Here is a 12,031-nt window from a genome sequence, read left to right as displayed (position 1 = left end):
TATAATGATCACTCTAGTAGTGATGTGGGGCTTGATAACTATCAGACTTGTTACAGAGTGTTGCAGTAGTGGAGGTAAAGATAGAAAGAAGGGCATGTACTTAGTGTTAGGGGAAGCACAGATCAGAAATTGGTAGTGGTCAGTATGAAGCAGTGGATACTATTACTAAGATCTAGCTTGAGTTGATTCTGCTATATGGATTTATTCTTTTCAAATTAGGTGTTTTAGTTTTTAAAAGGTTTTTGTTTGTTTTTCTTTCAGTGCTTGGAATGAAATCTAGGGCCTCACATATGCCTCACAAGTGCCACACCACTGAACTGTATAGCTTGTCTGGAATTTTCTTTTAAACCCAAGTAATATTCTGTTGTATGTATGTGTGTAACATATTTTGTCTAACCCTTCGTCTGTCGGTGAACACTTGGGTGGTTGCTACCTTTTCCCTATTGCTATTAATGTTGCGGTGAATGTGAGTGAAATTTGTTTTCGTTTTTTAGGGGGATGTATATCCAGTAGTGGAACTGCTGGATTATATGCCAATTCTGTCTTCTTTTAGTTAATAAAAAAACAAATAAAAAACCAAAACACGCCGGGCAGTGGTGGCGCACGCCTTTAATCCCAGCACTCGGGAGGCAGAGCCAGGCGGATCTCTGTGAGTTCGAGGCCAGCCTGGGCTACCAAGTGAGTCCCAGGAAAGGCACAAAGCTACACAGAGAAACCCTGTCTCGAAAAACAAAAAAACAAAAAAAAAAAAAAAAACAACCAAAACATTTATTGACAGAATTCCAACCAGAATAAATATTTGTGGATTTTCCCCCCTAATTCTGTCATAGATTTGTTTGTTGTTTGTTTTGGTGGTGTGTAAGTGCATACATTTAATATTGCTAAAGTAAAATAATTTAAAAATATGTCTATTTATTGTGTGTTTAGAAGACAACTTGGAGGAGTTGGTTCTCTTTCCACCTTGTAGATCCCAAGGAATGAACTCAGGTTTTCAGACTTGGCAAGTACTCTTACCCACTGAGCTATCTTGTTGGTCTTTCTTGATCTTTTTTTTTTTTTTTTTTTTGGAGCTGAGGACCAAACCTAGGGCCTTGTACTTGCTAGGCAAGCGCTCTACCACTGAGCTAAATCCCCAACCCCAGTGATAGGTCTTTTTTTTTTTTTTTTTTTTTTTTTGGTGGGGGGGAGGCGGGGACTCACTTGGTAGCCTAGGCTGGCCTGGAACTCACAGAGATCCGCCTGACTCTGCCTCCGAGTACTGGGATTAAAGGTGTGCGCCACCACCGCCTGGCCTTTCTTGATCTTTTTAAAGAGGAATACTAGTTTCCAGTTACTCAGCCATTTTACATTCTACCAGCAATGTGCAAAGGTTCCAGTTTCCCTACATCTCTGCTAACCTTCACTTTACCAGAGTTATATTCTCAATCCCTAGACTTAATTTAGATGATTCCACTTTTTGTTGACAGCGTAATAAAGACCTGAATATGCCTTTTCTTGATCAGGCCTGATGAGTCTGTAGAGGGTGTGGTAGAGTTGCCTTTCAGCCTTGATGATCCACGGTGAATACAACAAATTGTCTTCTGTCTTCCTCGTGGCAACTGTGCAGGGGGAATTGATAGCATAATGATGAAGCTTGTTTCTCTTGAGAGCACTTTTCTAAGGATACTTATGTTGCTTCTAGAGTGGTACTGTCTTGGGGACAATCAGAAAGTAGGTGATGTGCTAATCTGTTTTTACTTACTTATTTTGTGGCTTTAAGCATCTTTCAGTACTGCTTTGGCCTTTAAAGCTTTTGCTTTGGCAAGAGCAAAGGGTTTCTTTGCTTTCAAGGATTTTGTTTTGTTTTTGTTTTTGTTTTTCAAGAGACAGGGTCTCTGTGTATTCTTGGCTGGCCTGGAACTCATTCTGTAGACCAGGCTGGCCCTGAACTCAGAGATCCCATGGGCCACCACACCCAGCTAAGGATATCTTCTTAAAAAGCTGTTTTCTGGGGTATTTGCTTGAGGCATTGTGAGATAGCCCACTGTTTTTTAATAGTTGCCATCCTAATTGATATGAAATGATATCTCATTGTGGTTTTGATTTACATTTCCTTCGTTGTTTGTGACATATTTGAGATCCTCCTACTTGAGCCTCTTGAGTATTGACTTTGCGTGTGTGCACCACCATGCCTGGCTTGCTTTCCACGTGGTTTACTGACCAGTTATATGTTGTCTTTAGAGAAATCTATTCAGGTCTTTTACCCATGTAAAAAGTTTTTTGGGTTTTGTTTTTGTTTTTTAATGTATATGAATGTTTTGCCTGCACGTATATGTGTGCACCGTGTACATGCCTGCTTCCAGCAGAGCCAGAAGAGGGCATTAGATCCCCTGGAACTGTTGTGACAATTGTGAGCCACCCTGTGGTGCTGGGAATCAAACCTGGCTGGCTTCTCTGTAAGAGCAGCAAGTACTCTTAACCTCTGGGCCATCTCTCCAGCCTTCTCCTCTTACCTTTTTGTTTGTTTTTTGAGATAAGGTTTCTCTGTATAGCCTTGGCTGTCCTGAAACTCACTATGCAGACTACACTCGCTTCTAACTCACAGAGATCCATCCCCTACCTATGCCTCCCAAGTGCTGGGATTAAAAGCATGTGCTACCACTGCCCAGCTCCCCCTTACCTATTTTTAAAACTGGATTTGTTGTTGAGTTTGTTTTTAGTGAAGTTTACCTGAGTATAGGAAGCCATGTGGTAAATATATGCCCTGAAACTTCAGAATGGTTCCGTTTTCTTTTCTGTAATCAATTTGAGAAGTATTTGTGGAGGCAGAGGTGAGATTTCAGAGCTGTTTGATACATGTTTTCTAGCTTGGTGGGAAGAATAGTATAGTAGGCCAATTATAAATCAAGGGAAAGTGTGTGTGCATGTTTGTGCGTGCATGTGTGTTGCTCAAATTTCTAAAGGTCTTATAATAAAAACCCAGAGCTTGATATTGGGGTAAATGCTGAAAGATCAGAGAGACAAAGGAACAAGCCACTGCCATGTCTTACCTCTAGGACTCCTCAACCTGAAAAGCCTTCAGTTCTGTCACACTGGAACTCTCCTAATGCCTTATGTACCTTTCTCCTCCCAGCCATCACTTCCTGTCTCAACTCAACCTTCCTAATGTTGAGATTAAAGGCATGTGACTTCCAAATACTGGGATTAAAGGTGTGCACCACCACTGCCTGGCTCTTTTTCTCTCCTAGACTGAGTCAGTCTCATGTAGTCCAGGGTGTCTTTGAACTCACAGAGATCCAGACGGCTCTTTGCTCCCAAGTGCTAGGATTAAAGGTGTGTGCCACCACTACTTGGCCTCTATGTTTAATCTAGTGGCTTGTTCTGTCCTCTGATCTTCAGGCAGATTTTATTAGTGTACAACAAAATACCACATTTCCCCTTCTTTGTCTAAAATAATAAAAGGTTATAACTAATGTAAGAAAAACTATATACAATAAGTACATACAATATATACAGTCAAGAATTACATTAACAATCGCCAGTCCATTAACATTTGACAGATTGAGAGAAAATACTCCATTATTTATCGTATTTTGGTGAGTCCAAAGTGTTGTACCTAATTCGCATTCTATTCTACCTTGTATTACCAACCGAAAACTTATCTTTTGATGTCTTTCAAACTTATACACTTTACACCTCTTAGTGAATTTCTTTTCTGAGTTTGTTAACAAGGAAAACTATAACTATAAATATCTAATCTTCAACTCCCTCAGAGACCCAAGAAGGAAATAATATTGACTGAGTAAGCAGGAAGTGCAAACAAGCAACTTCCAAAAAATGTGAGAAATGACAGATACAGCTGGCTGCCTGGACAGTCACCCAAGGTTCCTCTGCAATGTTGGGGTATCCATCTTTGGCCTACAGGCCTAGCTTATCTGACAGACTCATCTGTAAAGCGGGATTTTCTGAAGGGCTGCCCTACTTTTTCTTGGCAGAGTTCGGCAGTCCTTTTGTGTCCTGCTTGTCCCATTTTGGACAGCATACTGTCAGCAGTCAAGGTAAGACCATTTTCTTGCCCAGTGGCTAACTTTTGCTACAAAGAAAGTAAACTCCATGTTGATGATGCCATCATCTTCTCTGAGGTAGATTGATGCTGCCAGGAGCAGATGTGTCTCATAGTCATTAAAAAAAAAAGAATGTTATTAAAACATCTTAAATGCCATGTTCTGTAGATCTCTGAAGTGTTTGAAGATGACCTATCTATCTAAAATATATCTGTTTGACCTTGATAACATACCTAACCTGACTGCAAGTTTGATTTTAATGACTAACTGCTAACTTACATTTCTTTATATCCTAATTAGTTGGCAGTAATAACTTTCAAGGACCAGCAATTTGCGTTACATTGTTAAATGAGCTGTATAGGTAAAATACCTTGAACAAGAGTAGAAATGTATGCACAGAATGTTCTGACAGATTAATCTCAAATTTGTATCAATATACAAAAATCCAATCCAATGTAAAATATTTAAGACTAGTAGTAGCTTTTTAAAAGTAGATTCAGTAATCTACCTTTTTATCTTATATTCATATTCTCCCTTTTTTCTTTTCAGAGTAGATTCAATAATCTACCTTTTTATTCTGTTATTTCTATATAATACATTTCTATATCATATCCCCCTTTCTTCTTTTAGAAAGAGATTGACTATGACTAATAACAATTTTTACCCAAGCTCTAAACAAAGACAAGCATCCATAATTTTTTTGGAAGTGGGCATAGTTTTCTAGGCTGTTTCCTGATGATTGGGGGTGCTGATAGTCTTATGGGGATACAAAGAAAATTTAAGATTATGATCAAGTCCTGATTGGAGTAGTCTGTGAGGCTGTATCATCTCAGCTAGCCATCTCAATATTGTCCTGAGCAGTTTGTAGTCCAAAGCCTATCTTTGGATGGTGTTTGTCAGCTTAATGGTGTTATCATTGTCCTGATGGTATCGTAGTGGGGTCCCATCTTTTTGGAAACTTCAGAGATTGCATTAGGTCAGATTATTCTTTTCTTGGTAATTTTTTTTCCAGGCAGTTCTCTCTTCTTTGGATGTTTATTTGTCCAAAGGTCTTTAAATTCCTCAGGATGGTTGTTTTTATTTTCCTGAAAAGACAAAAACAAAACCTTTCCCAACCCTAACTTTGGGGATTGTCCAAATCTAATCTTTATCAATTTTGATTTATGGTTGTCCTTAAATTTTTGTTTTATTTTCTAAAGGTGTTCTATCATCCAGAGCAGTATGGTTTTTTGCAATAGGTATTAGGTTCTTTAATTGCTCTGAGGAGTTTCTTCCACTGTGACAGGAAAGGACTGAACAGAATTTGACATGGGGGCCTATGAGAGAGGACTGAACAGAATTTGACATGGGGGCCTATGAGAGGTCCCTCAGGGAGTTTCCCACGGCAAAGGATTACCTTGACTGCCCCTTATTGATCTATGTTCTTAGTCCAGTGTGTGCCTTTGCCACACCTTCTGCATAATCCAGAAGGGAGGGGCGTTCTGTTGGGATTATTCCTTGAGAAAACATTGTTTCTAGGAATGCCCTGTTTACAGTCCCTTTTTAGGTAACCTTGTTTACTTCAATTGAAACATCTGACATTACTATTTTTCTTCAAACCTCTGGAAATCACCTCTCCTATCCAAGCATCATCATGATCATGAGATTCAATATTAATTGTATCTCAGATCCATTCCTCTAAGATCTTGCCATTAATGGCCTAATTACCCTTTTGCATAGAGATTCAGTGATTATCTGCCTAGCTTCTGAATTTGGTATCATTCTATTTACTGCTGAAGTCAGTGTTTGTAAGAAATTAGTGAAGGTTTCTTATGGACCCTGTATAACTTTAGTAAATGACTCAGTTTTCTTTCCTACTTCTTTAATTCTATCCTAAGCATTCAAGGCTGCCATGCACATAAAGCTAGGGTGTGGTCATATAAAGATTATCTTTGTATATCAGCTTCTCCAAGAACTTGATCTTGGGAAATTTTCATACCTCTAGCTCTACTTTGTTGTTCAATGGTCTTAGCCTCATCCTTCTATCAGGTCCTCCACTGTAATTGGGGACCAGCCTCTAAGATGGCTGTAACCAAATGTCTCCAGTCTTGAGGGATAATTCCATTACAAGTTGACCATGAGTTTAACATCTGCTTCACGAAAGATGAGTGGATGTCATATGAGACTATTGCTTCTTTAAATCTCCTCAAATCTAGCATTTGCACAAGAGTCTAATCAGCTCATACACAGTCTTGGGAATATCTATCATTTGGCAGTTCCTTTTTCAGACTGTCTAATGTATTATCAGAGACCAAACACCCTCCATTGTAAAAATGTTTCCCTTTTTTTTTTTTTTTTTTTTTTTTTTTTTGGTTTTTCGAGACAGGGTTTCTCTGTGTAGCTTTGCGCCTTTCCTGGGACTCACTTGGTAGCCCAGGCTGGCCTTGAACTCACAGAGATCCACCTGGCTCTGCCTCCTGAGTGCTGGGATTAAAGACGTGCACCACCCAGCCAACCTTTTCTCCCCCCACCCCCATTAAAAAATGGGAATCAGATATATAGCTCCTCTGCAATCACTTTCTTTGGCATCTCCTTTGCTTTCCCAGCATTCATTGCTCTTTTAGTTTTGCATGACTTATTGATGATAGCACAACTCTACCCAATCTTTAAAGCCTCCCAATTTGTTCTCATCACTCTTTGACCATGCTGTCCTATTGATTCTTTCTCTTGGATACTTAAATAAATGGTTCAGATCCACTACTTTTTTTTTCTCCTTCTTTACAGGCATATCTTAGTTCAAGATTCTGCTATTTGGGACCAAAGCCAACAAAATATGACATGTATGAAGATGCTATGATGAAATATATTAGTTTCAAACTTGTTAATTCCCATCTCCTCTGCTGTTTCTTAAACAGTTTCTCTTTTTTTCTTTTTCTTTTTGGCTTTTTGAGGCAGAGTTTCTCTGTGTAGCTCTGGCTGTCCTGGAACTCACCCTGTAGACCAGACTGGTCTTGAACTCAGAGATGTGCCTGCCTCTGCCACTCGAGTGCTGGGATTAAAGGTGCGTGCCACCACCACCCAGCTCATGTAGTCTTTCTGAAACACTGACCTGAAATATGTCCCTTTTTGTTTAGAATTAATGATTATTTTAGCTGGAAAAAAATTTTTCCTATGCTATGTTCTTAGCATACTAAGTAAACTAAACTAACATGTTTCATATTTTAAGAATTATAAATCATGAATGGGACAACACTTGACTGCTGCTGAGTTCTGGATGAATTGGGCTCCTGTTATTTGAATTAAAAATTTCTCTACTTCTTTCTATTTTAAGATAAGTTTTGCTATGTAGCCCAGGCTGGCCTCAAGCTTATTCCTACCTGGCCTCTGGAATGCTGGACTTGTAGACATGCCCCACTTGTTCTAAAATGATAACTGTTGGGTACATCTTTGATTTAATGCTCCTTCCGATTTCAAAATTTAATGTCATTTCCAAGAAAACTTTTGAATCTTTCACCTCTAATCAGCTTAGGAACCCCTCTCCAACCACCAACAAACTTAGTGTACTTTCTTTGTTAGAAGACATTGTTTTATTTGGTTTGGTTTTCCGTTACTGAGATTGAACCCAGGGCTTCATGCCTACTAGGCACATGTTCTATCCTACCACTGAGCAGATGTCCAGAATCTAAATACATTTGCTTCCTCAGCAGGCTTTCAGTCTTTGCACCATCCTTCCTCTTTCTGGTTTCTGATTTCTTTGACTCATTAATATGTTTTATATACTGCTGCGACCTCCATAGTTTTGACCTGAGTAGGGCAACAGGGAATGAAGAAATGACAAACACACATACAGAAAAGCTGAGACCAGGTGGGTCATACACTATGTGATGGAGGTGTACTAACAGCTGGGAAACTCAATGGGTTTGTTATACACAGCTGAACTAAGGCTGGCCAGCTCATCTCAGCAGGGGAGGGCAGTCTCAGGCCCAGTCATCATCAGTAATCTAGGATGAAGCTGTGGTTGATACTTTGCGCTCACACTATCTTGAGGGGCTTGCCAAAATCTGACTGAGGGAAAGCCTTGTCATTTCTGTGGCTGAAGTATTGTGGTACTTGACATAGCCATGCTCATGTCAACAATACACATTTACTCGGGACGTCAACATTCCTACAATATACAATGGGGAAAATGAGGTTAATGTTTAAAAGTCCATCTTGTTGCTTAGAGTTCTTATAAGGATAGACTTATAGACTATTTTAAAAATACTATCACTGGAGCTAGCTAGAGAGATGGCTCAGCAGTTAAGAGCACTGGTTGCTCTTCCAGAGGACCTGAATTTGATTTCCAGCACCCACATGGCACCTCACAACCATTCGTACATCCAGTTCCAGAAGATCTGACACCCTCTACTGGCTTTGCTGGCACCAGGCATGCAAGTGGTATGCAGACATACATACAGGCAAAATTACTACATAAAATAAAAGATAATAATTTAAAATATATATTATCAGAGAGCCTGGCAGACAACACCTTTAATCCCATTACTCAGGAGGCAGAGGCAGATGGATCTCTGAGTTCAAGGCCAGACTGGCATATGTAGTTCCAGGACAGCCAAGGCTGTGTAGACAGATCCTATCTCAAAAATAAATAAAATTATCAGACATTAAATTTTGTTTTGCCTGTATTTCTTTTTTATTTATTTTTATTTTATGTTTATTATTATTATGATGTTTTTATGTGTTTTGCCTGCATGTATGTCTGTGCAAGGGTATCGGATCTCCTGGAACTGGAGTTACAGATAGGTCTGAGGTGGTGCTGGGAATTAAACTGGGTCCTCTGTAGAGCAGCCAGTGCTCTACACCTCTGCACTATCTCTCTGGCCCTTGCTTGTATTTCTTACACAAGTTTCATCTTACTAAAATTATATTGACTTCCTAGTTGAAGGAGCACCTTATGAAGTGTTTGACTGTGAGGTGATACTTATAGCTTTCCTAGTGCCAGGATTACTTGAGCAATTATACTGCTTGAAATTTATGGAAGGTCTAAAATGAAATTTATGGAGCTGGGTGGTGGTAGCGCATACCTTTAATTCTAGCACTTGGTTGGCAGAGGCAGGGGGACTGCTGAGTTACACAGAAACGAAGAAAAAGAAAGAAAGAAATTTGTGGAAAGTGGAATGGCCATAATTGAGGAAAAACAGTCCCTTTTTGGAGCTAAAATAATCTAAGGGTGACAGTGGACACCTCAAGTACTCTTCCAAGCCAGTTAAACTGAACGTCGTATAGTAGACAACTTAGAGGTGACATATAGGTAAGGGACATAGTGCCAGGAAAATACAGAGCCTGTTGTTCCTTATCTCTTCAGTCATGTTAAATGTCAACTCCATATTGGCTTCAGAGCCTATTATAAACATTTGATTTCCCTATTAATAATAAACAACAAAGCAGAAAAAGAAAAACAACTGCTGTTGGCATTTTGATGGCCTTCTAAATATACATATATAGCATATGCTTTTATATAAACAGAATCACACCACCCACCTTAATGCCCTCATTTTACTCAGTGTATAATAGGCATGTCTGTAAATGTAAGTAATCAGTAAAAATTTTAAAGTTTTAGAATGTATATTTCCTTGGCTAAGCAATTGCCCTTTAAAAATTGTGCTAAGGAAATAAAGAGGATTTACAAAGACATATTATGAACCAACAGTAGATCATAGGATATCAAGTAAAGAGTCATGAACAATTTTGCTCAGACTTTGTGTTTGTGTACACACGTGCATGAAAATTATCAAAGGATATTACAATTCTATATCTAGAAAAAGAAGTTTCAAGTAGTCTTATTTTTGCTGGTGTGTGTGTTTTTGAGACAGAGTCTCATTATGTAACACTGGCTGACCTAGCTGGTCCTGAACTCACAAAGATCCACCTGCTACAACCTCCTGGGTGCTGGGACTAAAGGTGTGTGCCACTGTGCCCAGCCTCAGGTAGTTTGAAATTTTGTTCCTTTTTGCTGAGTGGTTGGTTTGTTTGTTGTTTTTTGAGTTGGTTTGGTTTGGTTTTTGCTTTCCTCGAAAACTTAGGTAAATTATATTGTTTTGTTTGTTTTTAAAGATTTATTATTTATTTATTTATTAATTATTTGTCTGCATGTATGCATGCATGTATGTCTGCAGGCCAGAAGAGGGCGGCCAGATCTCATTACAGAATGTTGTGAGCTACCATGTGGTTGCTGGAAATTGATTGCAGGACCTCTGGAAACAGCCAGTGCTCTTAACCACTGAGCCATCTCTCCAGCCCTAATTGTATTGTTTTTAAAGAGTTTTGAGGCCAAGACTAAAAAAAAAAAATGTAAGCTGATTTTGTTGATACTGAGGACATTACATTGTAGTCTTTAACCATAGAATACTCAGAGCAGTTTATTTCTTGGTGGATGGTGTTCTAATGGGCAATTGTTAAATAAAAGTGTGGGTTTTATGCTGTCTCTTCAGAAATGTGTTTAGATAGTGTCTCGTCTTTGAAGTTTAATTCTTTGATTCTTCTGGATGTTATTACCAGAGGACCATTTTTAGTTTTAGTTTGGGATAGCTTTTTCTTTTCTTTTCTTTCTTTCTTTCTTTTTTTTTTCCTTCACTGAAGCAGTGTTTTGCTGTGTGCTGAGACTAGTCTCTGGGGCTGACTATGTGGTTCAGACTGGCCTTGAAATCCCAAGCCTCCTGCCTTAGCCTCCTGAGTGCTGAGATTACAGGCATCCACAACCATGCCCGGTTCAGTCTTTGTTACAGCAAGCATTATAATTGTGGATCTTGGATTTTTTTTTTTTAAGGTTTGTTTTGTTTCTTCATTGTTCAATATAAATTCTTAAGAATAAGTATTAAAGCCAGGATGGTGGCACACACCTTTAATCTATGGCACTCAAGGCAAAGGCAGGGGCATCTCTGACTTTGAGACCATCTAAGACTACAAAAAAGAAGAGAAGAGAGGAGAGAAGGAAGCAGAGATTAAGGGCCAGTGAGATACCTTAGTAGAGGCCTGATACACTTGAGTTTTGATCTCTAGATCCTACAAGATGACAGAAGAGAACCTACCGAGAGTTGTTTTCTCATCTCCACACTTGTGCCATAGCACACGTCTACGTGTCCTTATACACACACACACACACACACACACACACAAATAATAATAATGATGATGATAATAATAATAATAAAGATACAGACTAGGAGATTGTCTTACAATGTCTTATTCCATATTAGAGGCCCCAGAGCATTTTTGGCAGCCCCCTCCAATAGAGAAAGTTATTTTAGGCAACTTAATAAAAGTATTCCTTTTATTTGGGATCCCAATAAAATGAATAATAGTTTTTTTCAATATTATAGGGAAAAGTAATTATCTAGTTGAGGTTATAGTTGCATCTGAAGGCCAGTGTTACAAGTTATGTGGTGCTGGGGCCTCTGGCACACACGAGGCAAGTACTCTTCACTGAGCAATCCCTCAAAAATTTAAATTTGCACTAGACACTGAAAATGACATGAAGGTTAATGAGGTTGTTTACAAAGTCACATTAGCCGGGCAGTGGTGGCACACACCTTTAATCCCAGCGCTCGGGAGGCAGAGGCAGGCGGATCTTTGTGAGTTCGAGGCCAGCCTGGTCTACAGAGTGAGTTCCAGGAAAGGCGCAAAGCTACATAGAGAAAACCTGTCTCGAAAAACAAAACAACAACAAAAAATAAGTCATGTTAATATGTGTACATCTTGTTCCTCACATCAGTCCTTGACATCATGAACTGGAATAAAGGTGGCCCTGGAACTAAGCGGGGATTTGGCTTTGGAGGTTTTGCCATCAGTGCTGGGAAAAAGGAGGAAGCCAAGCTACCACAGCAGTCCCACAGTGCCTTTGGGGCAGCCAGCTCGTCCTCAGGATTCGGAAAGTCTGCTCCACCGCAGCTTCCTTCTTTCTACAAGATTGGATCTAAACGGGCCAACTTTGATGAAGAAAATGCGTAAGTAAT

The 12,031-nt window shown here is 39.3% G+C and overlaps 1 protein-coding gene across 4 annotated transcripts in view; it reads left to right on the top strand.

Moving 5' to 3' along the window:
* The window catches only part of Ddx42 (DEAD-box helicase 42), a 46,591-nt gene that overhangs the window by 3,944 nt on the left and 30,616 nt on the right, over positions 1-12,031 (top strand). For 2 of the 4 annotated variants that reach the window (XM_052758730.1, XM_052758734.1), the window contains exons 2-3: positions 3,975-4,037; positions 11,791-12,022. In XM_052758730.1, coding sequence (XP_052614690.1) covers positions 11,802-12,022 — 221 coding nt within the window. In that variant the 5' untranslated portion in view covers positions 3,975-4,037; positions 11,791-11,801. The remainder of the gene's footprint in view (positions 1-3,974; positions 4,038-11,790; positions 12,023-12,031) is intronic. The other 2 variants (XM_052758731.1, XM_052758732.1) reach the window with 1 other exon arrangement.

The sequence above is a fragment of the Peromyscus californicus genome, unplaced genomic scaffold, assembly GCF_007827085.1.
Source record: "Peromyscus californicus insignis strain IS unplaced genomic scaffold, ASM782708v3 Scaffold_3__1_contigs__length_106647218, whole genome shotgun sequence".
In the NCBI taxonomy this organism is placed as follows: domain Eukaryota; kingdom Metazoa; phylum Chordata; class Mammalia; order Rodentia; family Cricetidae; genus Peromyscus; species Peromyscus californicus.
This window is presented reverse-complemented; position numbering and strand designations above follow the sequence as displayed.